The following is a 26,015-nucleotide window of genomic DNA, read 5'->3' on the forward strand; positions in this document are numbered from 1 at the left end:
CTGAAACTGAAGTGTGTAGAAATTCAGGTATTGATTTGGAAATGGGATTCATCCTCCTGTCTCAGAGAGAAGGTTGTCTCCAGCTAACAAGTTCCAAGAGAGCTGTTTTAAGCATGCTCTAGACTAGAGTTATTTTTGACTTTGAATGGGTGCACCCCTTGCGATATTACAGATTGCTTTACATTTCCTTGATGTTTAGAAAAATAAATGGTTTGTTGTGTGGTACGGAGCACTACTGTTTGAAGAACACACAGAAGCCCAAAGCCCGCTTGGCTGTGCAAAGCGAGCTGAACGTTTCTTCTGGAACAAGCCCATATCTTGAACCATCATTGTGTATCAGTGTAAAAACAAATAACTGGAGTGTAGAACCATTTAACGCATAGGAATGTGTTTAAGATAAAATATATTACTGAAGCTGGATTACTTCATACACTATTCAAAATGTTTTATAATCTTGTTTCCATCCCCTGCCCCCCAGTCATCTTTCGGACATCACAGGCAATGAAATGCCAGGTGTGATACTGGGCTTTCCACCAGCTTCTTGTTACAGCTCTTTGTGCCGCTTTAAGTCCATATAGGGCTGAATGCACCAGCTTCTGCATGGAACCTTCTTTTTCCTCCAGTTTTATGACTGGTAGCTAAGTTGGTCAAGGCTTGAATGGACTGAAGCTGGGAATATATTGGTAGAGGCATGGGGTGACAGGATAGCCCATGCAGTGCTCTTGAATTGACTGTTGCTAAGAAATCTTCTCTCCCTCCTTCTCCCACCCCCCTCTCATTTTAGCTCAGTATTGAGCAAGCCCAAGCTGTAGCAGAACAAGTTGAGATGAAGGCAAAGATGGTACAATCTGAAGTGAAGGCCGTGACATGCAGACACAAGAAGGCCCTAGAAGAAAGGGAATGCGAGCTGCTATGGAAGGTAAAAAAATAAATAAGAGGGAGGCTGTCTGATCTATGAATGTGCTCTAGCTTCTGCAGTATATGCTATCTGCATCCACTGGTGCACTACATTTTGACATACTTGTTTAGATGATATATTGATGATATATAAATGTGTTTTAGAATCGCCCACCTCTAAGATGCACCTAATTTCGACTGTCATTCAAGGCATACTTCTTATTTGAATTAGGTTGATGGAAAAAACTCAATAGAACTGCGAGTTCTGAAACTTTTGTAAAACAGTTGTTTAAAGCCAGACACATTTTGGATTGGAAGGCTTCTAGGGACTCAGACAAATTCTAAACACTTAAGTCAAACTCTTGTCCATAGACAAACTTGATTGTATTCATTCTTATCCAGAGAGTGAACAACACAATTAACTTACCACATAAGTTTCTTGCAAGACTGGGAGAAGGAGGTTCAGGTCCTAAACTGGATGGAAATGTATTTTTCTATAGTTTGAGGACTCATATTGGTGCTTTCCTGGCTATGGAGAACCAAGAAGATACTTTGTGCAAATTTAGCATGTCTTTCCCTTTTGCTCTGATGCATGGCGGACCCCCCCACCCCACTCCAAGTATCACTTTTCTACCAATTGTATCAGTGGCGGCTACACGGAAGCGGATAGCTTGCTCCACAGTTTTGTGTACCACAAAGGAGACAGCTGCTGCCTCCTAATCTCTCCTGCATTCTAGACCTTTCTTGCCCAAACTGCACTTCTTTTGAAAAGCCATCTCCACTTCTGGCAGGCAGTGTCATGCAGTCGCTGTGACAGCAGGGCCAAGTACAGCATGATATACTTTGAAGTATCACCAATAGGGATGTGCCCGGACCGGTTCGGAGGTCATGCTGGAGGCCTCCAAACCGGTCCGGTTCCGAGCCGGTTCAGCACGGAGGGGGGTTGTAGTTTTAAGGGTGGGGGTGGTACTCCCCCCCACACCGCTCTTTCTCCTCCGGCATTGTGTTTTTAGATAAAGATTCTGGGGCGGCAGCGCTCCTCCCTGCCGCCCCTGCCCCCGTCGTTAGCCTGCAAGTGCCAAAGTTAGTAACACGCATGTGCCCGTTCTGCCGTGTGTGCGCACCTGTCGCCGCCGCGAGCGCGCTCCGCAGGCGTCACACGTCGATGTGTGACGTCTGCGGGGTGCGTGCGCGGCGGTGACAGGTGCGCATGCGCGGCAGAACAGGCGCATGCGTGTTACTAACTTCGGCACTTGCAGGCTAACGACGGGGGCAGGGGCGGCAGGGAGGAGCGCTGCCGCCCCAGAATCTTTATCTAAAAAAACAGCGCCGGAGGGGGAAGAGTGGCGGGGGTGGGGAAGTATCACCCCGCCCGCCCTTAAAGCTACACACACACACCCCGTGCCAGACCGGACCGGTTCAGAGCCTTGCACATCCCTAATCACCAATGGTATCACTGACTGAACAAGCACTGCTCTAATGTACAGCATGAGGGTTACTTTCTGCGGTAAGATTCTGGTTGATCATAAGAATCTAGATTTTGTATTTGTTTCTCTCTTGCACACGCACACACACACACACACACCTCTGCCCCTATATCTAGCTCCTTATACCACTGGCATAAAAGATTATTTAGTTACACTTTTGGCCTCAGATAAGATATTTAAATATAAATATACTGGGTCTAAAGATAACTGCAGTGTGCTTAATCTGATTCCTCCCCCCCATCTCTTTAAATTACCTTAGCTTTTTAATTACAAATCCCAAACGAGCAGTCTTCCCACCCCATAGCCACAGAGCAAAGGAGCTGGTGTTTGAGAACTGAGATTTTTGTCACTTTTTGTCAATTTGTGTCACTTCAACACTTCAAACTGCCAAACAAAATAATAATACTCCTCCATTTATGATATGCAGTCAGCAGCTTAAATGTGTGTTTAATCTTTGTTTTTAGGTGGAGAAAATCCGGCAAGTGAAAGCTAAGTCACTCTACCTCCAGGTGGAAAAGTTGCGTCAAAACCTAAACAAGCTAGACAACACCATAAGTGCGGTCCAGCAGGTCCTAGAGGAAGGGCGGAGCATGGATATCCTCTTGGCTCGAGACCGCATGCTCACTCAGGTACAGGAGCTGAAGAATGTCAGGGGCTTCCTGCAGCCTCAAGAGGACGACAGGGTCATGTTCACGCCTCCTGATCAGGCATTGTTTATGGCCATCAAATCCATGGGGTTTGTCAGCAGTGGGGCTTTTGCTCCTCTGACCAAAGCCACTGGGGAAGGTCTCAAACGTGCACTGCAAGGCAAAGTGGCCTCTTTCACAGTAATAGGCTATGACCACGATGGCGAGCCTCGCCTTTCGGGAGGAGACATGATCTCTGCTGTGGTCATGGGGCCTGATGGAAATCTCTTTGGAGCAGATATTGGTGATCAGCAGAACGGAACCTATCTAGTCAACTACAGGCCACAGATGGAGGGAGAGCATCTGATCTCGGTCATGATGTGCAACCAGCATATAGAAAATAGCCCATTCAAGGTTATGGTAAAATCTGGGCGCAGCTATGTTGGCATTGGACTACCAGGGCTTTGCTTTGCTAGCGAAGGGGATAGTGATGGCAAGTTGTGTCGTCCTTGGGGAGTTAGTGTAGATAAGGAAGGCTATATCATTGTTGCCGATCGCAGCAACAACCGTATCCAGGTCTTTAAGCCCTGTGGTGCTTTCCACCACAAGTTTGGCACCTTGGGCTCCAGGCCTGGCCAGTTTGATAGGCCTGCCGGCGTCGCTTCCGACTCATCGCGGAGGATTGTTGTGGCGGACAAGGACAATCATCGCATCCAGATCTTCACCTTTGATGGCCAGTTCATTCTGAAGTTTGGGGAGAAAGGAACCAAGAACGGGCAGTTCAATTACCCATGGGATGTAGCAGTGAACTCCGAGGGCAAAATCCTGGTGTCCGACACAAGGAATCATCGGGTTCAGTTGTTTGGGCCTGACGGAGTGTTCCTGAACAAGTATGGTTTTGAAGGGGCACTCTGGAAGCACTTTGATTCCCCGAGGGGTGTGACATTCAATCACGAGGGCCACCTAGTTGTGACAGATTTCAACAATCATCGTCTACTTGTCATACATCCCGACTGCCAGTCAGCACGCTTCCTTGGATCCGAAGGCACAAATAATGGCCAGTTTCTGCGCCCACAAGGTGTGGCGGTAGATCAAGAAGGTCGTATCATTGTGGCAGATTCCAGGAACCATCGTGTACAGATATTTGAGCCGAATGGTAGTTTTTTATGCAAATTTGGCACTCAGGGAAGTGGCTTTGGTCAGATGGACCGTCCTTCAGGTATTACTGTCACCCCAGATGGCATGATTGTTGTGGTTGACTTTGGAAACAATCGAATTCTCATCTTCTAATCTGTGCTTATCTGTACTAGGAAGAAACTGTCTCAGGGAAAATCCTTTTAAGAGAACACACAAAAATTACAATGTTAGTTCAAACCTACCTCATCTTTAATTTTTATAGATGAATGTACTTCCCCTTTTATCTGCAGGGAGTTATCCTGTGATATTATAAACTCTTATCTACCTCATTATCTTTGTGTTCCTTTACCTCTACAGTATACAAACTGCAGTATACAATTGACCTTTTTTTCCCTGGATGGAACATCCTGCACAAACCTGTTTCTGTGCACACTAGGTGGCTTGTGTGGTAAACTCTGTAGACTCTGCCAAAAAGGCACACACATCTTTAAAAAGAAGAGAGAGAAAATCCAGTAGTTCTAGTGATTTTTAATTTTGTGTTCTGATCATACCTGGGGTGTGTGTGTGTGTGTGTGTGTGTTTTGGAGGGGTGAAGGGGCTTATGTTTTTAGATGCTGCTGCAGCAGAGAACACATTTCTTGTTCTCCTTTTTATACCTCAGTGCATTTGGCATACTGTTCAGCATAATATCTTGTTTCCAAAAGATGTTGGTTCGGTTTTCGCCCCCAGAAGTGGGATAGGATTCACCAAGAAAAAGCTAGGGTCTTTTTTATTATGTTTGCATGTATATTTTGAAAAAGCTAGTAACTCCACAGCGTGCCACCCACCCACAAGCTGTTAAGAAAATGCACAAATGTTTTAATATGTTAACCTTATTTGGTGGCAAAGGGCCACATAGAAAGTGTTTCTCAAGGTCTGGAGTCATCAAGTCTGCCTGTTCTGGCAGCAGCCCTCCTCACTGTTGGATAAGCTGCTCCTCAAAGTTTGGAACTTTGGGAATGACCTCTGCAGCATGAGGAGCTGCTGCTGGATGTTTGGGGCAGGGGTGTGTGCGTGTGCGTGCGTTGTGTGGCAGTGAATGCAGGAGCAAGCCCAGAGCAATTGTGGTACACCAATGCAAGCCTTCTCAGTTACAAAAGGAGATTTTTGGATTGTAGCTTTGGTATAGTTGGCTATCCAAGTTGAATGAGGATTTCCTTTTGAGCTTGTAACTTTCTTGTAGCCTTTTGGTCAGCTAGTATTTTTTAAAAGACCCCTCTTCCCCCTTACACTATGTATGTGTTGTCCGTATGTGTATCTAGCATGGTGATCTGTGGCAGTTGTGTTGCCTGCTGGCAGTGAGCCAAATACTTGAGTGTAATGTTCTGTTTCTTCTGAAGAGGCAAACTGTTTTGAAAGTTTGTGTTGAAGAATTAACTTTTTTTTAAGCATAGCTCTCTTTAGAGAAGTATATAATATTTCAGAGTTAAAGAACAGCACAAATTTGGAAACTCAGGATGTGTTTCAGCAGCCCCAGATGAAGGAAGACATATTGTCATAACTAAATCTTCTAACTGACTTGGCCATTTTTGCTTCCTGCCTCTTCCAGCCCTTCTCTTCCCTTAACCCTTTGAATGGAACATGTACATGGGAAATTTATCTTGCGAAGACACCCATGTCGCTCCTTCTGTAGGAGCAGAGATTATAGGTGGAAAGAAAACCGCTGTAAACCCTACCTCATTTGCTCCAGCGCCAAAGAATGCCATGTGAAATGGGGGTGCAGTATCTAAAACCAAAACTGAGTGACTTGAATCTAATTAGCCACACAATTTAGCACTGAAAAGGTCCAAGCATTCTTGTACTTCTCCAAGAAGAATTCTCCAAATTTCTTGTTCCAAATCATAGGAATGTGATTCCTTCTGTGTTGTGTCCTTCAGTATGCATTTTACCATCTTAAGACACATTCCTCTGTTCTTATTTGGGAGTAAGCCCCATTGATCCCAATATGGCTTACTATTGAGCAAGTGTGTGTTGGAGTGTGTAGCGATCTAAAGAGCTATATCTGTCCCTCTCTTGCCTCTCAACCAGGATCTTGGCTGAGAAGCTGAAATGCTGATATAGTCAATCTGGATATTTCCAGTGTAGCAATGAGACTTTGTCCTTTTTGTATTATCCTAGATTACCATTAGCAAGGAATAGTAAACAAAAGCTGTGGTGATTTAACATGCAGGCTGACATGCCCTAATGTCCTACTCCGATGTCCTAACTAATGTCCTACTCCGATATAGCCGTTACTGGCCAGATACAGTCATGGGGTCTCTGTACTAACAAAGATGTTGTGAGTTGCACTTTTCATGTTTTCCAAGAAGTTTAATTTTTAGATGTTAAGAAGCTGTATTCTGTCCTGTAATTGGACTGCAGACTGTAGAAAAGACAGAAAACTTGTGACCCTCTCCCTACCTGGCAAATTGGAGGGTGCCCCATTCTAGATGGCTTAAATTGGGGGACATTTCTGTACTACCACTGAGAACTAATGCACATATGACAGGAAAATTCCTTTGGTCACTTTCATTTCCCCTCTGCCTTATGCTTGGCTGCTCTTGTTAGTTGGCCAGATGTCCTATGTTGGCATGTTCAGATACTATGTAGCTGATCCTTTTCAATGTGGTATTTCTGAGAAAGGGAGAACCCAGTGGTATGGGACAAAACATTATCTTGTGACAAATATAATTGCAGCCATATACTCCTGTTACAAGCAGTATACATATTTTCAGTCTGCCACATTATTCTTGGAAGGTTGTACTTCTGCTTTGAGGGTCTTTTGGTCAGAACACCAACTATCTTATTTCCTTCTGAAAATGTAGGTGGTAGATTTTTAGCTGAAGACTCCGTGTAATTATCCAACTGAGTGAGTGAGTAAGATAGAGAGTATGTGTGTGTGAAGTTAATGGGATTTTTTGGTCAATGGGTTGAGGAAAGGGGTAGAACATGGATACCATGCAGTGCCCATGTGGTGATCCTAGATTAATATGATCGTCATGTAATGTTTGTGAAGGCACCCCAGGTTGGAAAATTTGTTTGTGACTAAAGCTGAGAAATAAGGTTAGATTTCCAGATATAGCTACCAAAGAGAACTGGTTAAAAAGCTTTAATTCTAGAGTTGGCAGAATCCTGTGTATTGCAAAGCAAATGCTTAGCTTTCCTCTTCTACTGGGGTTTACCCCCTTTATTTCTTGTAAAAGAAGCTACTTCTAGTATGAGTGTGTTGAATCCCTTTGTGCCATTCCATCCTTTCATGCTGTGGAAAGCCACTGGCTTGTGGAAATATGTTAAGCTTCATGACTTTTGTATGTGTGTGCTGCACAAGCTTGGAGAAGCCAGAAATCTCTTTACTTGTGGAGAAGAAATGTGTTTCTTTCTTCCATAAATATGCTACTTTCCTCTGCTGGTGGATCTGTGTTTTGGCACAAAGTCAAAGCAAAATAGTATCAGAAAATATTTCCAGTTTGCATATCCAAAAAGCTTTTAAAAAAATTTAATCTGCTGCTGCTTGTCTACCCACAGTGACTCTGTACTGCTACCACAGTAGGTAGTGCAAAGCACACACCTTGTCCCACTTGAAAGTATTAGTATCACTTCTGATGGAGTGTTTTTATAATGCTATGAAGCTAAGTAGTATAATAGAGGCAACACGTAATGCCAGCATAAAATGCCCCTTAAGGGGATTGGTTTTTATTGGAGATATAACTGACAGGATTTGAAGTCCATCTGTTTGCATGCTAGTGGGCTTATTTGGTAATCCAGATCCATCGAGATGGAGTACAAAACAGGGCTACCGTGTAAGCACGGGTTTGAAAATGGGCTGCAAACTTGTACTTAAGCTAGTAAACCTGGACAGGAAAGAAGTGAGGTAACTGTTTTACTACTATCTGAATCTGAGAAGACAGTTGTGCACTAAAACACTTGCAAAGGAATTTGAGCTGTGTTATAAACTGTCTCTCTTTTTTGCTCTGCCCCAAATATTTTCCAACAGATTCTTACTGCTCTCCTGATTTCAGCTTTGTGAATCAAATGGTCTGCCAGCCAAATATTTTCCAGTTACCTCTTGCTGAAAGCCCAATAGAAAGCTGTGTTGATAAACATAGCAGTACTTTCAGGAGGCTGATTGTTACCCTTAAGTATAACTTATTTGGGGTAACCTTCAAAAACAATACTATAAAATGCAGTGGGGACCTGAAATATTCTATAATTATTTGCCCTAATCAGATCTGAGAATAAAGGAGGCACCTTCCTTATGGCATTCCGTGGGAATTGTAAAAGCTCAGTTCTGTCTGTTTTTGTTAAGCCAAAATTAATTTATTGAAGAGAAGTCTCTCTGCTTGATTTTTAGCCATATCTCTGATTTCTTTTGAAGATCAGGAGATTCCTGTGTTCAGTTCTGGTTTAAATTAAGAAGTGCCAAAGCATTTTGTGGTGGTGTTTTATTTTTATTTTAAAGATGAGTATATCCAAATGGTGCCAAAAGGTAATAAGGTATTTTTAAAAAAGAAGGAAGGAAGATGCACACACAGGTTGCCACTGTGTAAAAATTAAACACTGGTACTTGCATTAGACAAACACTGTTTTTGGTCCTTGAGTTCTCAGGGAAACAGCAGAACTCAGGTTGCTATGGTACAAGATGCCTGTACAAGTATATTTAAAGTTCTACCTCACTTTGGAGAAAGAAGCAAAGCATCTACCTCAAATGTATCATCAAAAAGTTATTGAAGAAAGTGGTTTTTCAACATGAGGATAAAAGGGATTGACTCTAGGTAGCATAATAAGGTTGTCTCTGCGTGCATGCGTGTGTGTGTTTTTAGTCGATATACATACATATATTTAAACATAATGACTTTACATGTGACTGCCTTTTCCCTCAAAATGTTAGGCTGGCCATGCTAAAGAAAGTGTAAATAAAGAGGTGCTTTGGAAATCTCAGGCAAATCTACTGATAATCCTTCTCCATGAACTGATCGGCTATAGGAATTATATACTTTCCCATCTCTTTCAGTGTTATGACACAGTTGGCTGGCATAGTGAACTGGCTCCTGTTTGCAGAGTTCTTGTGACCACAGATCTCTTCTCTAGGAGAGAAGAATAGTTTCTCTTTGTTCATGCCTACAGGTAGCTTTTTAGAAAATAACCTTGTGGAGACCTAATAGGTCTGGCATCAAAACTTTCCTTGGCAATTGAGATTTCATCAAAGGATACAATCTATATTTAAAAACTATTACATATGACTGAAGGGAATGTGTGGGTGGTTTTCTTTCTTGATTTTGGAAGCTTTAACACAACAGGATGTTGAGGCAATGATTAAGATACTCCTACCAGAGGCAGCTTAGATGGGGCTACTTAGGGGCCTCATCCATTGTTTCTGATATCCAGCACAGCTAGAAAGGAAGCACATGAGTGCATTACAGGGGGGAAATCTTCTAAATCCTCACCTTCTTCCTCAGTCTTATCAGTGACAAATTGGAGAAATGTGTACAGGAAACCACTAGTAATTATGCTGTGTTGAGCTTGGTAAAGGTTACAGTGGAAAATGTACCTGCTTGTATATATTTAAGTGATCTTACGGGTTAACAAGCAAAGACTGGTTGGCATTTGGTTTCTTTCCATCACTGTTGAACCATAATGATTGTTCTTCAGGAAGAAATTAAAAGGAGCGGGGGGGGGGGGAAGCTTTGTGTACCTGCATGGTCTTGGACCTCTTCAATGATTGTATCAGCTTACAAACTCAGGTTGCCTTTTTAAATTTTGTTTGAAGCTCCTTCGTCAGAGCTTTGGTGACTGAATGTTAAGTATATGTATTAGATTAGATGGCGTTCTTTAAGCCACCAAACCAGTAAGTTCCTTTTGGTAGCTTTATAGAATACTGCTCAGTCTAGATAGTTTCTTTCCCAGGGAGAGATTGTTTTTAGCCCCTCCCCTTATGACGGTTTTTTAAAAAAATAGTTAATGTAATGTGTGCTCAGTCACCTAGACTGTTTGGGGTGACGTTTCTTACTGTATGTGATATTGCTTGTCTTGTGCCTCATCTGTTGTGCATCTGCTTAGATGGTGATTCACTTCTTGAAGTAACAAGTAGTGCAACATGCCCTGGTATGTGCACTTTGTTTTTTCTAAAGCATCTCAGTATTTTTCTGTGCCTAAATATAAAGCGGATGGTCTAAGACCAAAAGAAAACATGCCGCACAATCATGGAAAATCTCTGCAGACTAAATCCCTCCACTTGGTTTATTAAAAAAACAAACCTTTGATCTTGTAAATTCAAATTATTCAATAAATTTTGTTTTAATAGTTCAGGATTCTGTATAGAAAAGGTGCTTCTCTTGAGCCAGTTGCCTTTTAGTCGTTTGCTGCCCTGCTGCACACACTTTTTTTTTTTTTTTTGGTATACCTGTTAGGAAAAGGCACAGCTGAACTCTCACAGGAGTGTCATTTGTGTGTGCATCAGTGTTCAACTTGGCCAAGTTAATAATTTTTCCTCTTTAATTTTGAAGCCCCTAGGTTTTGGGGTTTTTTTGGAAATGCAGTCAGTTGGCTGTTCTGAACTCTAAAGTTGCAGACTGTAGAGTAAAGCAGGACAGGTGAGGCACAACCTTTGTTTAAATGGGCTAAAAATAGTAGAACTTGTGTGTTTTTTAATGGAGGCTTCTGAATGTATCTTTGCGGTCCATGGAGAAGGCTGAAGGATGTAGCAAGGAGACGATGTATCAGCTACTGGCAGCCTTAAAACAAAGTCATTGTCTCTCTCTGGACTTTAAAATGTTTCTATGCAGTTTATTTTTATTTTTGTTTAATCAAATAAATGTGAGTTTCACTTCATCTCTAGTCTGTCTAATCTTTTCATTCCAAGTGCTCGTATCTTATAGGACACAAATGTACATCCTATCTTTCAACTCAGACTCTTGACGCTGTAATAGAAGATAACTCCTCACAGTTCCTCTGAGGAACTTGCTGTGCTAATCTCCCTCACAGGGTTGTTTTGTCTATTCTGACTTGCTTAAGGCAATTCATTGGGCTTCAGAGCTGGCTTTTACATACCCAAGCACCTATCACAGAGCAGCAACACATGTTCCCTATTTTTCTACAAGACTACCTGAACACTTTGCTACTCACCCCCACTGAAATAACATCCTTGGGTTAAATTCACAGCCAAGAGCAAAGACCTGTTCTTGGATGTATTTAAGATCAAACTGCAAAGGGAAATTTGTGTTCTTTCACAAGGAACAATTTTAAGGTGGAAACCTTAATATGTCACTCTCTTTATTAAAACAAAGCAATTGTGCAATCGGCTTGTACACTGACCTATTTGTTAATAACACTACTCATCTGTGTGTGGAAACCATGCATGCATCTTAATATATGGGCCAGGGGTTGAGCAGACATTTTGAGTGAATAAATGGGATAATATTGCTCTGTGTGCTTCTACAGCTCTAGCATACATGGCTTGATTTGAGGACAACTGGTATTGCAGTCAGACACAATGCCTCCTTAATTTGGACAGCTTAACATACCACTTCAAACACTGTTAGTTATAGATGTTGCAGTACATTTTGACTCAAAATGGGCTGTTGTCGAGTGTTTTGAGCTTGAAACAGAACACTCTCTAAATAAAGGGCCTGTTTTGAGCTTGGAGCAGAACAACCCCATTTCACACACCATTTTGGAGGCCTGTTCTTTCCCTTGCTGATGAGTTTTCTGGCACTGGCTTCCAATCTCCTTGCATCTTGGTAGGCTTATCATACAAATCAAGAGTTCTCATGGGCAACTGTGCCCCTATTGGCTGGGGGGAGGGAACACAAAAGGAGGAAATTTCAAGATGTATTCAAAGGGACTGGGTGGCAGAGAACCCTTGCAATGTTCCTCTCTTGAAGAGGATACACCAGGAAAGGAGGAAAGAATCAAGGTTGGTTTGAGTTTTTCTTAGCACCAATTATATAATATGCTGTGCTATTAATGCTATAACTGGTTTTGCTAGATCTCAAAGGCAGGATGTGGGTGGGTGCCTGCCTTCCTTGAGTTGTGGTTTGTTTGACTGTGTTGTGGTAAGAAATGGACAGTGACAGTTCTCTGTAAGACTAACTTGTGCTCCACTCACTGCTCTGCAATCTTTATTGCAAGGTGTTCTCAGTCAAAATGTGAAAAGCTATGCATGCAGATGACCACTCCCTGTGTGTAGCCAAAGTGAAGGCCAAGGTATAACCTGGGTGAAGCAACTCAAATGTTCAAGATACTATACACACATTCAGCATTATGGTAAGATTACCGAGATTTTCACCTTTTGGAGAGAGCTCTAATAGCATGTGCACTCTGTATTTGAAGACTTGTGCTGCAGCTGCCCTATTTGTTATCTTACCTTTCATTAGGAGAAAAGAGGGCATAAGTGGTGGAAATATGTGCCACACACACGTGCTTGGAATCCTTTAAAGCAGAACTGAAGTAGGCTTGAAAGAAAAGTCCAGTTCCTAGGAGTAGCCCAAGGTGTGGAATAGAAATTTGATATCTCAAACTGAAGAGCCCTGGGAAATTGTGGCAGGTCTCATCAACCACAACCAGAGTATCCACTTTGGTGAGATTTTTTGGCAATTTTGAGGGGTCAGAGTGATTTTCAGGGGTCCCCTTCACTCCTTTTACTGACTCATGGCAATTTGGGGGGGATTTCCCCCTTATTTAACTGTATTTTGCAGTCTTTTAATGACAGTGAGTCTGCTAACCGTTTGCTATTTACGTCGTCAACCGTGAGGTTTTCCTGGAATGGAACCTTTGGTTGGTGAGGAATGATGTTATTTTTGTTAGTTGAAATTTGAGAACTGCTACATAAATGAAGATTAGAAACTTAGATGCAGAAAACTACTCAAAGTAGTGCTAATGAAATTAAAAGGACCAGCTAGGCACTGCCTAACTACTTTGAGTAACTTCTCAAGGAAATAGAAGGTATTCAACCCTCCAACTGTATGCAAAGAGGACTGCATATTACCCATTTGTTCAGCTCCCTTGCTCCAATTAAATGTGGGTTTTCAGAAGCAAAGAAGCTGCTTAAAGGGTCTTATCCATTTTATGGGCCCCCTCAGTGCTGTAGCTTGACAAATTTGACCCTCCTTTAATTTGAAGCATATTGCATGGATGTGGAGATTCACATGGCAAGACTTACTGGACACTTTTCGCTGGGGTACAGGATCCTATGGTAAGCAACCTCTCAGAGAGGTAAGGCAAAAAACAAACCCACACCTCCATTAGTACAATTTGAGTGCCATTTATATACACCAGCTATTCCAGTTACAAATCATTCTGATAAAACCAGGAGTTGCTTCCATGAAAAACATTTCTGAACTAAACTTCACATGGATCTTTCACAAGATTCACAAGCAAGACACCAGGTTTGCCAGCTCTGACAGGCCTTGAAATGCATTTTGTTGTAATATTTCAATGCATTTCCCCTTCACACTCCTTGAAGCACTCCTGTGCGAGTATGTTTAACAAAAGATTTTTTTTAGATTGTGAGCCCTTTGAGGACAGGGATGCATCTTATTTATTGTTTCTCTGTAAACTGCCCTGAGCCATTTTTAGGAGGATGGTATAGAAATTGAATGATCGTCATCGTCATCATCATCAATAAGATATCCCCTTGGTCTCAGCGGGCTTAATATTCACTCATCTTTGCTGTATGCATAAAGAAACCAAGTGAGTAGAGGTGTCTTTTAGCCACAGTTGAAGAATACTCTAAAGGTGTTCCATCCCCACTCAACACTAGCCAGCATTTTGTGTTAGAAACAGGAGAGCTAACGTAGCATGGTACTTCTAAATCCAGCTATTCACAGATCCAGAGGCCACTAGCCTTAGTATTCTGCAAACTGGCCACTGCAGAGCAGCTGAGAATTGCTAACTTAGATGACACCATAATTAACTGCAGTCTTATGCTTTGCCTGCAAGAACTACAGGCAGCTACTCACAACACTTCGCCTTCCAGAGCAGGAGACTGGGATTGAAACTAGAGAATTCACACAATCCTCCTAGAGACTAGGAGAATTACCAGTCAAACAAGGGATGTACACATTAACTGACAAGCTTGAGTACACACTTCAGGTTATTCTACTAAAGTTTCAGGGAAATCTCAAGAGAGTTTTAATTTTGTAGTTTAATTAAAAAGTCAAACCAGTACACTTGCAGGTACCTGAAAACAGATTTTTTAAAAATACAAACTTCCAAGTGGTTCCTTGCAGAGTTTCACTTCCTCTGAACAGTGGTGAATGCTGGCATCTGGATGGGCTGGACCAGGTGGGCAGGCTGAAATACAGGTTTCTTTCGCATCTCTGAGAGCATTTTCACTGAAGGGAGAAGCTGATTTCTTTTGATGATCTGCAGTGCTAGCTGAGTGTTGCCTAGAAAACAATTTCTATTTTGAAATATCTTTTAAAATGGGATGTTCATGAAGTATCAGCTATGATCATGGTAGCTAAATCTACCACTGAAGTTAAATAACCACTTCAAAGAACATAAATAGCAATAAGCTAATTTTAAGAATTGCCACATTTCCAGGCAAACACCTGTGCCTTTAACAGATATATTCAGGGTTTAAGAATTCAGTCATGCAGTTTTTCTCATGTCAGCAGCTTCATTATACACATCCCTTTTCTGTGCTTTTACTGTAGAAGGCACACTAAATATAGAACACAATGTGGACCGAAAATATTATTCAGCTCTTAAAGGCAGGAAAACCTCTACCAGGAAAGCAACTGGCAACCTTGCATCATGCATTGTCAGGATATACTGGTCCACAGACAAGTCTGTAGAACTGGACACACTTAAGAATATTTTCAGAAGTCTAATGCAATCTGGTTTCCCTTTTTTGAAAAGTTCTAAATGAGACTTAACCATTTTGCATATAAACTCTGAACATTGTTCTAATCTGGAGGAGAAAATGAATTTGAAGGGCCAAACTCCTCAGTCCAGCAGATGCCCAGGGATCATAGGAACATAGGAAACTGCCATTAACTGAGGCAGACCATTGGTCTATCTAGCTTAGTATTTTCTTCACAGACTGGCAGTGGCTTCTCCAAGGTGGCAGGCAGGAATCTCTCTCAGCCCTATCTTAGAGAAGTCAGGAAGGGAACTTGAAACCATCTGCTCTTCCCAGGGTGGCTCCATCCCCTCAGGGGAATATCTTACACATCAAGTCTCCTATTCAGATGCAACCAAGGCAGACCCTGCTTAGCTATGGGGACAAGTCATGCTTGCTACCACAAGACCAGGTCACAAACAATATTGTTGCAGTTTCAATGAAAACAGTGTTTAAAGAGCGAGTAGAAGATGGACAAAATGTAGACATCCTTACCATCCAGCCCCAATGTGCCTTCTACATCCTGCCTACCAAAACCCTTCCATCAGCACCCTAGCTGTCCCTACAGCTCCCATTTCCTGATCATGCCACTACTTGTCCTTCCAAATGCCTCCATCCTATCAACATAAACATAACTATTACTCAAGTCTCCTATTCCACAGGCCAACCTTTCCCACTGGCTGCTAATAAAGGCACTGACTGCAAATTCCACACCCTAAGGTGCTTCAATGCACTTCATAATGTTTGATACCTGTGCTGCCGATTTAAAACAGAGAGTGGGAGAGGCTGATGCAGAGAGAGGTAACAGCAAACATTGCCCTTGACAGAGCACAACTTCTTAGCCAGAAATCTTGATTCAATAATTTAAGCGGAGTGCTGAGGACCTGATTAGGCCCTTTATTATTTATTTGTTTGTTTTGTATACTGCCCTTCCAAAATGGTTCAGGGCGGTAGGCCCTTGAGCTGTCTGTCTTGACAGCCTTGCTTTAAGCATAAACCAGAGCACATTGAGCAACTTCATGAGCTGACAATGCACAAATTTAAGTTTGTAATTATACAAATACTTACCATTCTGAAGTTCAAGGTATACAGCCAGCAAGATAGCCTCTGGTGGGATCTCTTTAGGATGAATCAGTGAGGCAGCCTTATAGCAAGATAAGAAGTTAATACATGAAATATGCAATTTAAAAGCAACAAAAGTGGGTTTTAACAAGACTGGCTAACCCATGATGGGATTTTCAAATAGCATTAAATAGTGGAAATTCTGCAGACTTGTTAGCCATTCTGAAGTTACAGGGCTGGATCTTCTAGGTGTGCACAACTGGCCTGTGGTTCACAGCATTATTACTTCTACCAAGCCAAATGATACAGAGAATGGTTCTACTACCCAACAAAGTAAATTCCTGCACACGTATAAGCCAACAGTGTCACTATAGCTGCTCTGTGCATCATTGCTGCTTTCTGGGAGAGAGAAGCCAGAATGAAGCCTTGGGATTTGGGAACAGCAAGTTTTTAGGAACCCAGAAAGAAGTACGGGTGGCTCCTCCACGAGGCAGGATGAGGTGACGTGCACCCCAGAGCAGAGAGTATGGGCACCCTGCCCCCCAGCATAGTTGTCACCTCACTTGTCTGCTGTGATCTCTGCCCCAACTCACTTCTACCACCCCACCCCTCTGTTTCTCCCTCCCTCCCTCACCACCTTGCCTGCCCCAGTGTCACCCCTCGCTTGCCAGGCTGGCCTCGCCTTCCATGGTGTGCTGCAGCCCTTTTCTGTATTGTAGGCCTGAAGTGAGGCAGTGTGGACATCCAGCAGAAACCTCTCCTTGGCACTGCTGCTGTGCTAGTGCCAGCAACTTGCTCATGGTTTCCCCACTTTAACTGCTCCTAAAATGGAGTAAACAAAGCAGACCAGTTTGTTACTGGAGGGAAGGGGGAGAAAAAGAGCGTGCATGCAGGCACGCAGGTGAGCTGCTGGTGCCAGCACAGCAGCAGCAGCAAGGAGATGCCGCTGGATGCAAGCTTCATCCACACTTGTAGGATGTTAAGTGTAGATCCTTGATCGGCACTGGTCTGGAGCTCTGCTGAGATGAATGTTGGCTTTGGGACTCCCTGCAATGGTTGAGGAATTCCAAACAATTCCAAATAAGAATACAATAACTCAACAGAAAACTCCTCAAGTTTGATACCTGTCTGTGCTAAGATGTATAGAAAATCCACCTTAATTCACAACTAATTCCCTATTCAGACAGCTTGGTTTGAAGCAGAATCACCATAAGCCCATTGAAGTCACCCAAGTGGAAAGAGCTAGACTAGTATTCCAGTTAGGGCTGCAGAAGAAAATACAGTAAATATTAAGTGTGTCAATAGTTGTGAAGACTGATTTGGGGAGAAGTGGGCTGCCAAATACCCTGACAATGTAAGGAAGATGCTTTTTCTCCACCCTCCCCTTCTACTCTGCCACAGCACAGGGCTTCACTTCCTCACTTGGACAAGCCAATGACACGTGTATGCACGCACGCACGCATGCACACACACACACCCCTTCTAGATGCTGCTGGAGCACAGTGCTTTGTTTATCTGGCCACAGAGTAATATGCTATAGTGATGACTGGCTTTCCCAACCAGAGATGGGCTTTCCCTTTCCTGACTTTACATCTGGATAAGAGGGGCAGTACAGTAGGCAGAAGAGCATGCAGCTTAGTTTTCCTGGCTTGGAAACAGCACTGTGCTGTGGCAGCACCTTGGGGAGAGAGGGGAAAGGGAGTGTAGGGCTGCCGGGGTGGAGAGAGAAAAGAAAGCGCACACATGGCTCTGTCGGACATGCAGGGCCTGAATCTTGTTGGACTGGCATTTGCTGACTCTGTTTCTCCTGAGAAGGGTACAGCAAATTTGTTTTTTACCTGGTGCAGACATTTCCTAGCTTTGTCATACTCGCTTCTCAAGCAGTAAGCACTTCCAAGGTTGAACAGCATCATTGTTCGTGCAGAAGTGACAGAACTGGGGTAACACTGCGGGGTTTGCTTGCCAGCTAGGAAGACATGCCAAAGTTTGACTCTACACATTTGTTAAAGCCACCAACACTAAAAACTAGTACGCGTCAATTTAATCATGGCAACTGCTAGCAACTAATGTGAGTTTCCCAAGAAAAATACACATTAAGTACTCCTTCACAGCTAACTTGGCAGTCAGGTCTACCAACATTCCCTACAGTGAACACAACAGGAGAAGTGAAAACTTGTCTCCAGACACTTGGGAACTCATGGAGGACACTTGTGAAGCCTCAGCTGGCTATGGTTCCTTGCTGCGTGTCTAGTGCATATCTGGAAATAGGCATTTCCTCTTCATACTTTATATGTTTATCACAGCAAAAACTGTCACTGGAGTTCCAGATTGCCAGCTAAAGTGGGAAGCAACTAAGCCTTTCCCTTATGTGAGACTTGGATCACTTACTTGAGCCACTTGAGATTGCCTGCTCTGGAGTCTGATCTAGTCACATGGCCTTTAGTAGGCTAATGGATACAAGGTCCCTTCCTTGTAACATTGGGTTCAATTTTTTGGTCCCTTCCCATTCCTTTTTGGTCCCTTCCCATGCCTTTTTGGTCCCTTCCCATTCCACAGGCTCGCTCTTTCCATTTTATTTATTTATTATTTTTCTTTGTAAACCGCCCTGAGCCATTTTTGGAAGGGTGGTATATAAACTGAATCATCAACAACAAGTGATGCTCCAAATGGTATTTGAGATTTCCCATGTTTGAATTTGACCATGGCGTTTTCATTTGATTTAAACATCTTTCCCCCCCTCAATTTAGCAAGTCTGAAGCAATCTTTAAGACACAGTATACATCTTTGGGATTTCAGCAACAAATGTTGACAGATCCACACCACACATTGTAAAAAGGACATCTGAACATTTCTTAGATGCCTAGTCTACCCTATTCCCTACATTATTTCCTTTCCCTTGTTCATTCTACGATTTTCAGAGGCAGATACTGATTTGGCAAAGAAGTGGATACTTACAGGATTCCATAGCTTCAATTTCTCCTTTATCAGATCCTGCAGACAAACCAGAATGCACCATTAGCAAATCAAAGCGTTAGCAAGTAAAATTTGAGAAGCAACCATTAACATTGATTTTGTTTTCAACTATGAATTTCAACAAAGGGGGCTTTTCACCAGTTTGTCAGAACTTTAAAGGCAACTGAAGACATTCGAACTCCCCACCTATATTGAATAATTCAAGATACCAAGCCATCAGCATTTTCATCACAGGTATGACCTCAATTGCTATGAAGTAGATGAACATATATGGAAATCTATTTTTCTGTTCTACATGTATTTATATGCTTTAAGGGTTACTGCATGTCACTACAAGCAGGTACAATTGGTAAACACCATAGAATTAAACATGGTGCAGATGACATTAAGGCATGGTTGGGAATTCCATTCTTAAAGTAACCACTAATTTTTATAAAAATCTTAGCAAAACTAAGATTAGATAAACTGAAGATAGAATATTCTAAGGCACTTAACTTGCATAAAAACATTGATTTTAGGAAATGTGGAAGAGCCAGAGATCTTTTTAAAAATACATTAAAATGTAAGAACTGTTACAAGTTACAGCAGGAAGGCAGTTGAAAGCACAACCGGTTCTCATCAAGTATGGACTCATTAACCTTGCTCCTGCTCGTTTGAAGAAATCCCCAGGGACACATCAGTGACATTCTCAGGGTTCAAGTGAGTAATAGCATCAGAGATTCTGTCTAGCGAGATGAGAGCCTCGGCGGCATACAAATGGCCAAGAAACCTACAAACAGCAGAAGTGCACATATAACAAGAGTCAATCTGGCAACAAATCACTGCAGGAGAACAGAGAAAATGAATGTTTGAGTAGCTGGCCTGCTTCAGACACAACACAGAATGGAGCCAGGACCAAGTCCTGGTTTTGCATAATGACCCCTATCCTTGGGCAATTCTGGCTTAAACAAGCCAGGGTCTCTTGTTATGTCAGAACTGGGTGACTGTCTAGCCAGAATTTTAAAGTAAACAACATCTAATTTATTTTGAAATTCTGTCTGGAATAAGCCAGGATCACCAAGAAAGCCTTGCATATTTCTAAGTCAGGGCTGGAAGTAGAGTCCTCCTTCCCATTATGTGCAAGAAGTGGGGGTGGGGAGCACATGTGCCGGACGTTAGTAGACATAATGGAAAACCAGTAAACAATCCTTACTCCATTTTATGTCTGCATGAGGCCAGTGCCTCAGAGCACAGAAAGCCCTCACATTAACAAAGTGTTAGTAGTAGATACTTTCATGAAACAGCAAATCATTTCCAACATTTCTGTGTGGACGTTCTTAATTCCTGTTCCTTTGCCTGTCCCTCTACAGCCACAACCCATGTGACTGCAGAATCAGGACTACAAACAGAAATAATTCATCTGAGATTGTTTCATTCAGTTAATACTATGCATCATGAAAGGACATCTTCAAAGCCTAGCACAAGATATTTCTCACATCTCCATTCATGTTGCTATATACAGCCATCCCTCGCCAATTACAGTTTCCCCAAATGCAGTTCTGAGTATCCACAATTGAGAACTGCAACCCGTCTCGCCAACTGCAACCTAAGTATCCATGGTTTGGCAAGGTTTTTTGTGATTTTGTGGGGAGGGATTGCGATTTTTGCGGGTTCAGAGGTTCAAGTTGCTCATTCCTCTTGCTGACCCTGCTGACTACTTGCGATTTAAAGTAATTTTTACCCACTTGCGGGGGGGGTGTGTGTGTTCAAAAGTACTTTTTGTTCAAAAGTGTTCAAAAGTACTTTTCAAAAGTACTTTTAGCAATTTGAAGGGGTTAGTGTTCAAAAGTACTTTTAGCAATTTGAAGGGGTTAGACAATTTCCAGAGGTTCATTAAAAAAAAAAAGATTGTGAGCCCTTTGGGGACAGGGATCCATCTTATTTATTTATTATTTCTCTGTGTAAACCGCCCTGAGCCATTTTTGGAAGGGCGGTATAGAAATCAATCAATCAACAAAATAAATAAATCTGTGCACTCCCCTCTTGCTGACTCTTGGCAATTTTAAGAGAGTTTGGGGGATTTTTGAGCATTTTTTCTTTATTTTTTGGTCTTTTCACAGCCGTTGTTCCCCTAACTTCCTGTTTCCCATAGACTTTTATTTGTCATATTTTTATGCCACCTGATATGTACATTTCTAGGTGGTGTACAAAATGTAAAATATTTAAGTCAAAACAGATTAAAATACATGACAATAAAAAGAGCATAAAACAAATTGTTAAGATGATTAAAAACCAATTCTAATTAAAAGCCTGAGAAAACAGGCTTCTTGAGGGTCTTCCTGAAAAACAAACAGAGAAGGAGATACTCTTATTTCAGCAGAGAACATATACCACAGCCCTGGGGCAGCCACAGAGAAAGCCCAGTCCTGGGTCGCCAAACGGGCTGGTGGCAACTGTAACCGGACCTCTCCAGAAGATCATAACAGGCAGCATGGTTCATGACAAAGGCGGCAGGGTTCATGACTTTAATGCCTTGCCAACCGCAAATTTGCCAACAGAGAGGTTTTGCTTGAACAGAACCCTTGTGGTTGGCAAGGGACGGGGTACAGGACAGGGAAAGCGAAGCATCTTCCCACTCCACCGATATTCATCTTGCTGTTTTTTTATGCAATTGATGGCTTGAGGATATATGAACTTTCACTAATATACAGAAATAAATCATCCAGGCAATATTGCAAGGACAAGATTGGGAGAAACTTACTTAAGGGATCCAGACAGTTTTGTCTGCTGAAGAAGTTTGTCTGCATGATTCAGAGCCATAAGGTTATCCCCCAGTGCCAAAGCCACATAAGCACTGCAAGCAAGTATGGAGCACCTGGAAAAGAAGAGGAAACTGGATATATACAAAATATCAATGTAAGCCATATTCTAACCTACTTTACAAAAATCTGAACAAGAAAATAAAAATAGTAGGAGACACTTATACCTATCCACTTTTATCAGATATATATACAGTAGAAATTCTGTAGACCATAATTTGGTCTACTTATTCAAACACCCCATTCAACATCCCATGCATTATGTGGCAGCATAAAGGATCCTGAAATAAAACCACTTTCCCAGTATTACTGCTGAATTTAAAGAGAAATCATCAACAGATTCTGCTCTGTTAGGGCCCATGACATCTCAGCAAAAAAAAATGCCTCTTGGATGCTACAATCATACAGCTTTTTCCGAGGGGGGAAAGAAAAAAACAAGTTGGTGCTGAAATTCTTGCCCTGAAATTTGAGCCACACATTCCACAGCTTCAAACAAAAGGCCCACATCAGGATATCGGTATTAGGTCAGGCTTTTACAGCTTGTAATTCCCCCCCCCTCCCCTCTTAACACAGCACTTTGGGATATTTTCCACTTCACAAGGCAGAGTTCAAGGCAGGCTGTCTTGGCTTCAGGGCATGAGCCTTTGCCTGCCCTGCTTGAGAACAGATTCCATTCTGTTTGCATGGCGGAGGACGAGAGTGAGTGAATCCTCTTCGACAGATCTGATGAGGGAGTTGCAACAAGAGTACATTAAACCCACTAGCCGGTAGGTGGGCTATTACTGCCCAAGCCTTCTGGCAACTGTCAAGCCCACTTTTGATTCAGCAATAAGCCATGTTAATTCATGGCACGGCCTGGGGTTCCTTTATTCCCCTGTCCCAGGAGGCATGCACTTTAATTATGCAGGAGCAGGATGAGAAGCCTCCCCACTGCTCCCTCTCTCCGCTTCCTCCGCACCATGCCCAGATGTCACCTCAAACCTCAACACATGCAAATGCTTGCCAAAGAAAGCCGGCAGCTTTTCAAGCCCCAAATCTATTGGGTTGCTTTAGATCAATGGCTGCAATTCCCGAGATAAATAGGGTATTATTGCATATCAAGCAGTTAGACTACTGCTTGCTGTCTTTCTTGTAATAGGGAAACACTGCTTAAGAACAAATTGGAGGCAACATTTTGTCAGCAAGTCGATGCAAAAGTGATCATGTCCACATGGACTTGGTATAGGCTAAAACACTAGTGAGCAAACATTTTGCTAGGTTTTATGTCCACAGACATTCTGGGAACCACTCACCACTATTGATAGGCAGTAAAATGTACACAGTACTCCTCCAAATATTACTACGCACAAGCACTCACACTGCAGGAGCAGAGAACACAAATCGGGGGATATATATATATAGATATATATATTCCTCCCCCATCCACAAGTGGATGGATGACATAGATGAGCAGGGTGTTCAAAAGAATAGATGACCATAAGGAATGAGTGAAAGGAATGTCAAGGAACATCCTTCTGCAAATCTAAGCCATCCTTTCTAAGTTTTGAGCCTTTATTGGACGCCTACTGTAAAAAAAAAAATTCTTCCCTATATAGTCCGAAGTCCGTTATTCTTTAAGGGTGTGAGAATACACAGAATCCTTCCAGAATCTGTGCCAGACAGCAATGCCCAGTGCTGTGTAGCAGGATGACTATCATGCTGGTTTTTGCTTTTTAGAAGATTTTAATCAACAACTATTTTATTTCAGAAACACACACACACACACACACACACACACACACACACACACACACACACACAGAGAACATTCGTTCAGTGGGCATGCTGAAGACCAAAGTAATTTGCCTCTATCTTTCAAGATTGCACCAATCATTGTCAAACCAGCCAAGCTCAGTTAGACCAGAGTCACTGCATTGCAAGGCAAAACAAACTCTGTCCCACAAGGGTTTTTTACACATCTCCACAGGCTGCCTTTAATTACTATAGAAACCCTCCATATTTGTGAGCTTTTTTGTTCCCTCAAGATCTTTCTACACAGGAATCCAAGTTTTTTCTTTCTTAAAGCCTGCCAAATTATATCAACTGGTATGTTCTGAAACAACTAGACAACAAGATGCGTCAGCCCAGAAAGAATTTACTGACCTTCAGCTAAAGAATAAATTAAGCTTACACCACATGCAAGACTAACAGAATAAATTCAATTGTAAATGTGAATTTAAAAGCAATAATTTATTTCACTGTGCTGCAGGTTTAAAAATTCAGGCAAGCCTTAAAGCAAATAAATGGCATCTGCAAGCTGACTGGATCTTACCTTCTATAAGACCGAGCAATAGTGGCGCTAAATCAATATTTATTTAATAGCATTTCAGCAGTGAATATAAAGGTACTAAGTCACACACTAACTGATCATGAGGCTTTGAAACAAACCTGCAAATTCCCTCAAGACATTTGTGTCTTTCTGGCTATGACCAGAAGCCAACTGAAGTGATTAAGTTTCTCTTCTAGTATTTCCAGGATTAGGAAACTTTGGAAGCAGCCTCCAACACAGCACAAGGAGTTGCTACCATAAAAAGAAATCTGAGGAAACCCAGCATGCATACTGGGATTACCAGCATCTTTTCCAATAGAGCACCCATACCTTTAACTGTGGCTCAGTTTCTGCATACCAGACAGCTGCTAGAGGTAGAGGAATTCCATTAGGAAAGAAGTTGGCACCTGTGCTATGGATGCATGAAAACCTACATGAGCCTAAAGGGATACTCTGGCTTACAGTGTTAGGTCAATGGGCTACATTCTGCGTAGCCCTCTGTGGAGGTAAGAGACCGTTAGGGCTGTTTCAAAAGGCAGTCCCAATGGTGCAGAAACAAGCCTGCTGTGCAGTTTTCATGGCTCATTTTATCATCCCAAAACTAGAAATATCATTTCAGAATAGTTGACCTAAAAAGAGAAGTCTACATGTCAAATGCGGATCTGAACTTAAACAACTGTACAAGTTCTCTTGTTCCTTGGCAATGTATGAGATTTACACAGTAAGCCCCTGGGATCTAAACCTAATGCAGGCAAACACTAGAGGGAAATATATAGGAGGGGCTGTAATTTACAGGAAGACACTTGCCACCAGCCTCCGAGGACACATGGAGACTGCAGAGAGTATGTCATGGGGGTTCAAAGGCCTAGGTGAAAGAGGTATGACGGAAGATAATCCATTAACTTCTAGGACTGCTGCCTTCCGTCCCAGGTCACTGGGACTACTACCACTTCTATGGAAAACTGATGGGTCCAGCATTAGCTCTCATACTGGCATTTGGTTCAAAACCACTTTGTGCAAATCAGGGGTGGCCTGTATTATGCAAACTGAGGCAATTGTCTTTGTCTAGAGTTGCCAGCTCTGCTAACCCAGTGCCAGGCATGCTGCCTCCCAAAACACCTCCCAAGGGAGGCATGCAGCTCGCAAGATAGGTCTGGGGCAGCAGAAAAGACTGCCTGGCATGCTGACATGGGGCCAGTAGTAGAGATATGCACAAAACCACTTTGTATGGTGCGAATCCGAACCAGATTCCAACTGGACTGGGCATATTTGGTTTTGGCACCCCCTTGAGCCAGGCCCAGTTTGAATTCGAACCAGTTTGAGCGTGGTAGTAGGGATGATAAAACTGAGTTTTAAAAGTAATGACTTGTGGCCAGGGCCGGGCAGGCCACCGAGGGCCTGGCCGGGCAGGCCACCGAGGGCCTGGCCGGGCAGGCCACCGAGGGCCTGGCCGGGCAGGCCACCGAGGGCCTGGCCGGGCAGGCCACCGAGGGCCTGGCCGGGCAGGCCACCGAGGGCCTGGCCGGGCAGGCCACCGAGGGCCTGGCCGGGCAGGCCACCGAGGGCCTGGCCGGGCAGGCCACCGAGGGCCTGGCCGGGCAGGCCACCGAGGGCCTGGCCGGGCAGGCCACCGAGGGCCTGGCCGGGCAGGCCACCGAGGGCCTGGCCGGGCAGGCCACCGAGGGCCTGGCCGGGCAGGCCACCGAGGGCCTGGCCGGGCAGGCCACCGAGGGCCTGGCCGGGCAGGCCACCGAGGGCCTGGCCGGGCAGGCCACCGAGGGCCTGGCCGAGCAGGCCACCGAGGGCCTGGCCGAGCAGGCTGTTTGGGCCCTCTACATATGCAGTAGCAGCCATTATGGGGGCCGC

The 26,015-nt window shown here is 43.1% G+C and overlaps 2 protein-coding genes across 6 annotated transcripts in view; one reads left to right on the forward strand and one right to left on the reverse strand.

Moving 5' to 3' along the window:
• Nucleotides 1-10,993, forward strand: part of TRIM71 (tripartite motif containing 71) — an 85,687-nt gene extending 74,694 nt beyond the window's left edge. Inside the window, exons 3-4 of the mRNA XM_053263874.1 lie at nt 785-919; nt 2,849-10,993. Of these exons, the coding sequence (XP_053119849.1) occupies nt 785-919; nt 2,849-4,300 (1,587 nt within the window). The 3' untranslated portion in view covers nt 4,301-10,993. The remainder of the gene's footprint in view (nt 1-784; nt 920-2,848) is intronic.
• Nucleotides 10,994-14,288: 3,295 nt separating this feature from the next.
• CNOT10 (CCR4-NOT transcription complex subunit 10) overlaps nt 14,289-26,015 on the reverse strand; it is a 35,742-nt gene continuing 24,015 nt past the window's right edge. For all 5 annotated transcript variants that reach the window (XM_053262988.1, XM_053262987.1, XM_053262992.1 and 2 more), the window contains 6 exons: nt 21,784-21,897; nt 19,682-19,812; nt 19,026-19,061; nt 17,909-18,036; nt 16,077-16,152; nt 14,289-14,550 (listed from right to left, as the gene is read on the reverse strand). In XM_053262988.1, coding sequence (XP_053118963.1) covers nt 14,396-14,550; nt 16,077-16,152; nt 17,909-18,036; nt 19,026-19,061; nt 19,682-19,812; nt 21,784-21,897 — 640 coding nt within the window. In that variant the 3' untranslated portion in view covers nt 14,289-14,395. The remainder of the gene's footprint in view (nt 14,551-16,076; nt 16,153-17,908; nt 18,037-19,025; nt 19,062-19,681; nt 19,813-21,783; nt 21,898-26,015) is intronic.

The sequence above is a fragment of the Hemicordylus capensis genome, chromosome 6 (assembly GCF_027244095.1).
Source record: "Hemicordylus capensis ecotype Gifberg chromosome 6, rHemCap1.1.pri, whole genome shotgun sequence".
NCBI lineage: Eukaryota > Metazoa > Chordata > Lepidosauria > Squamata > Cordylidae > Hemicordylus > Hemicordylus capensis.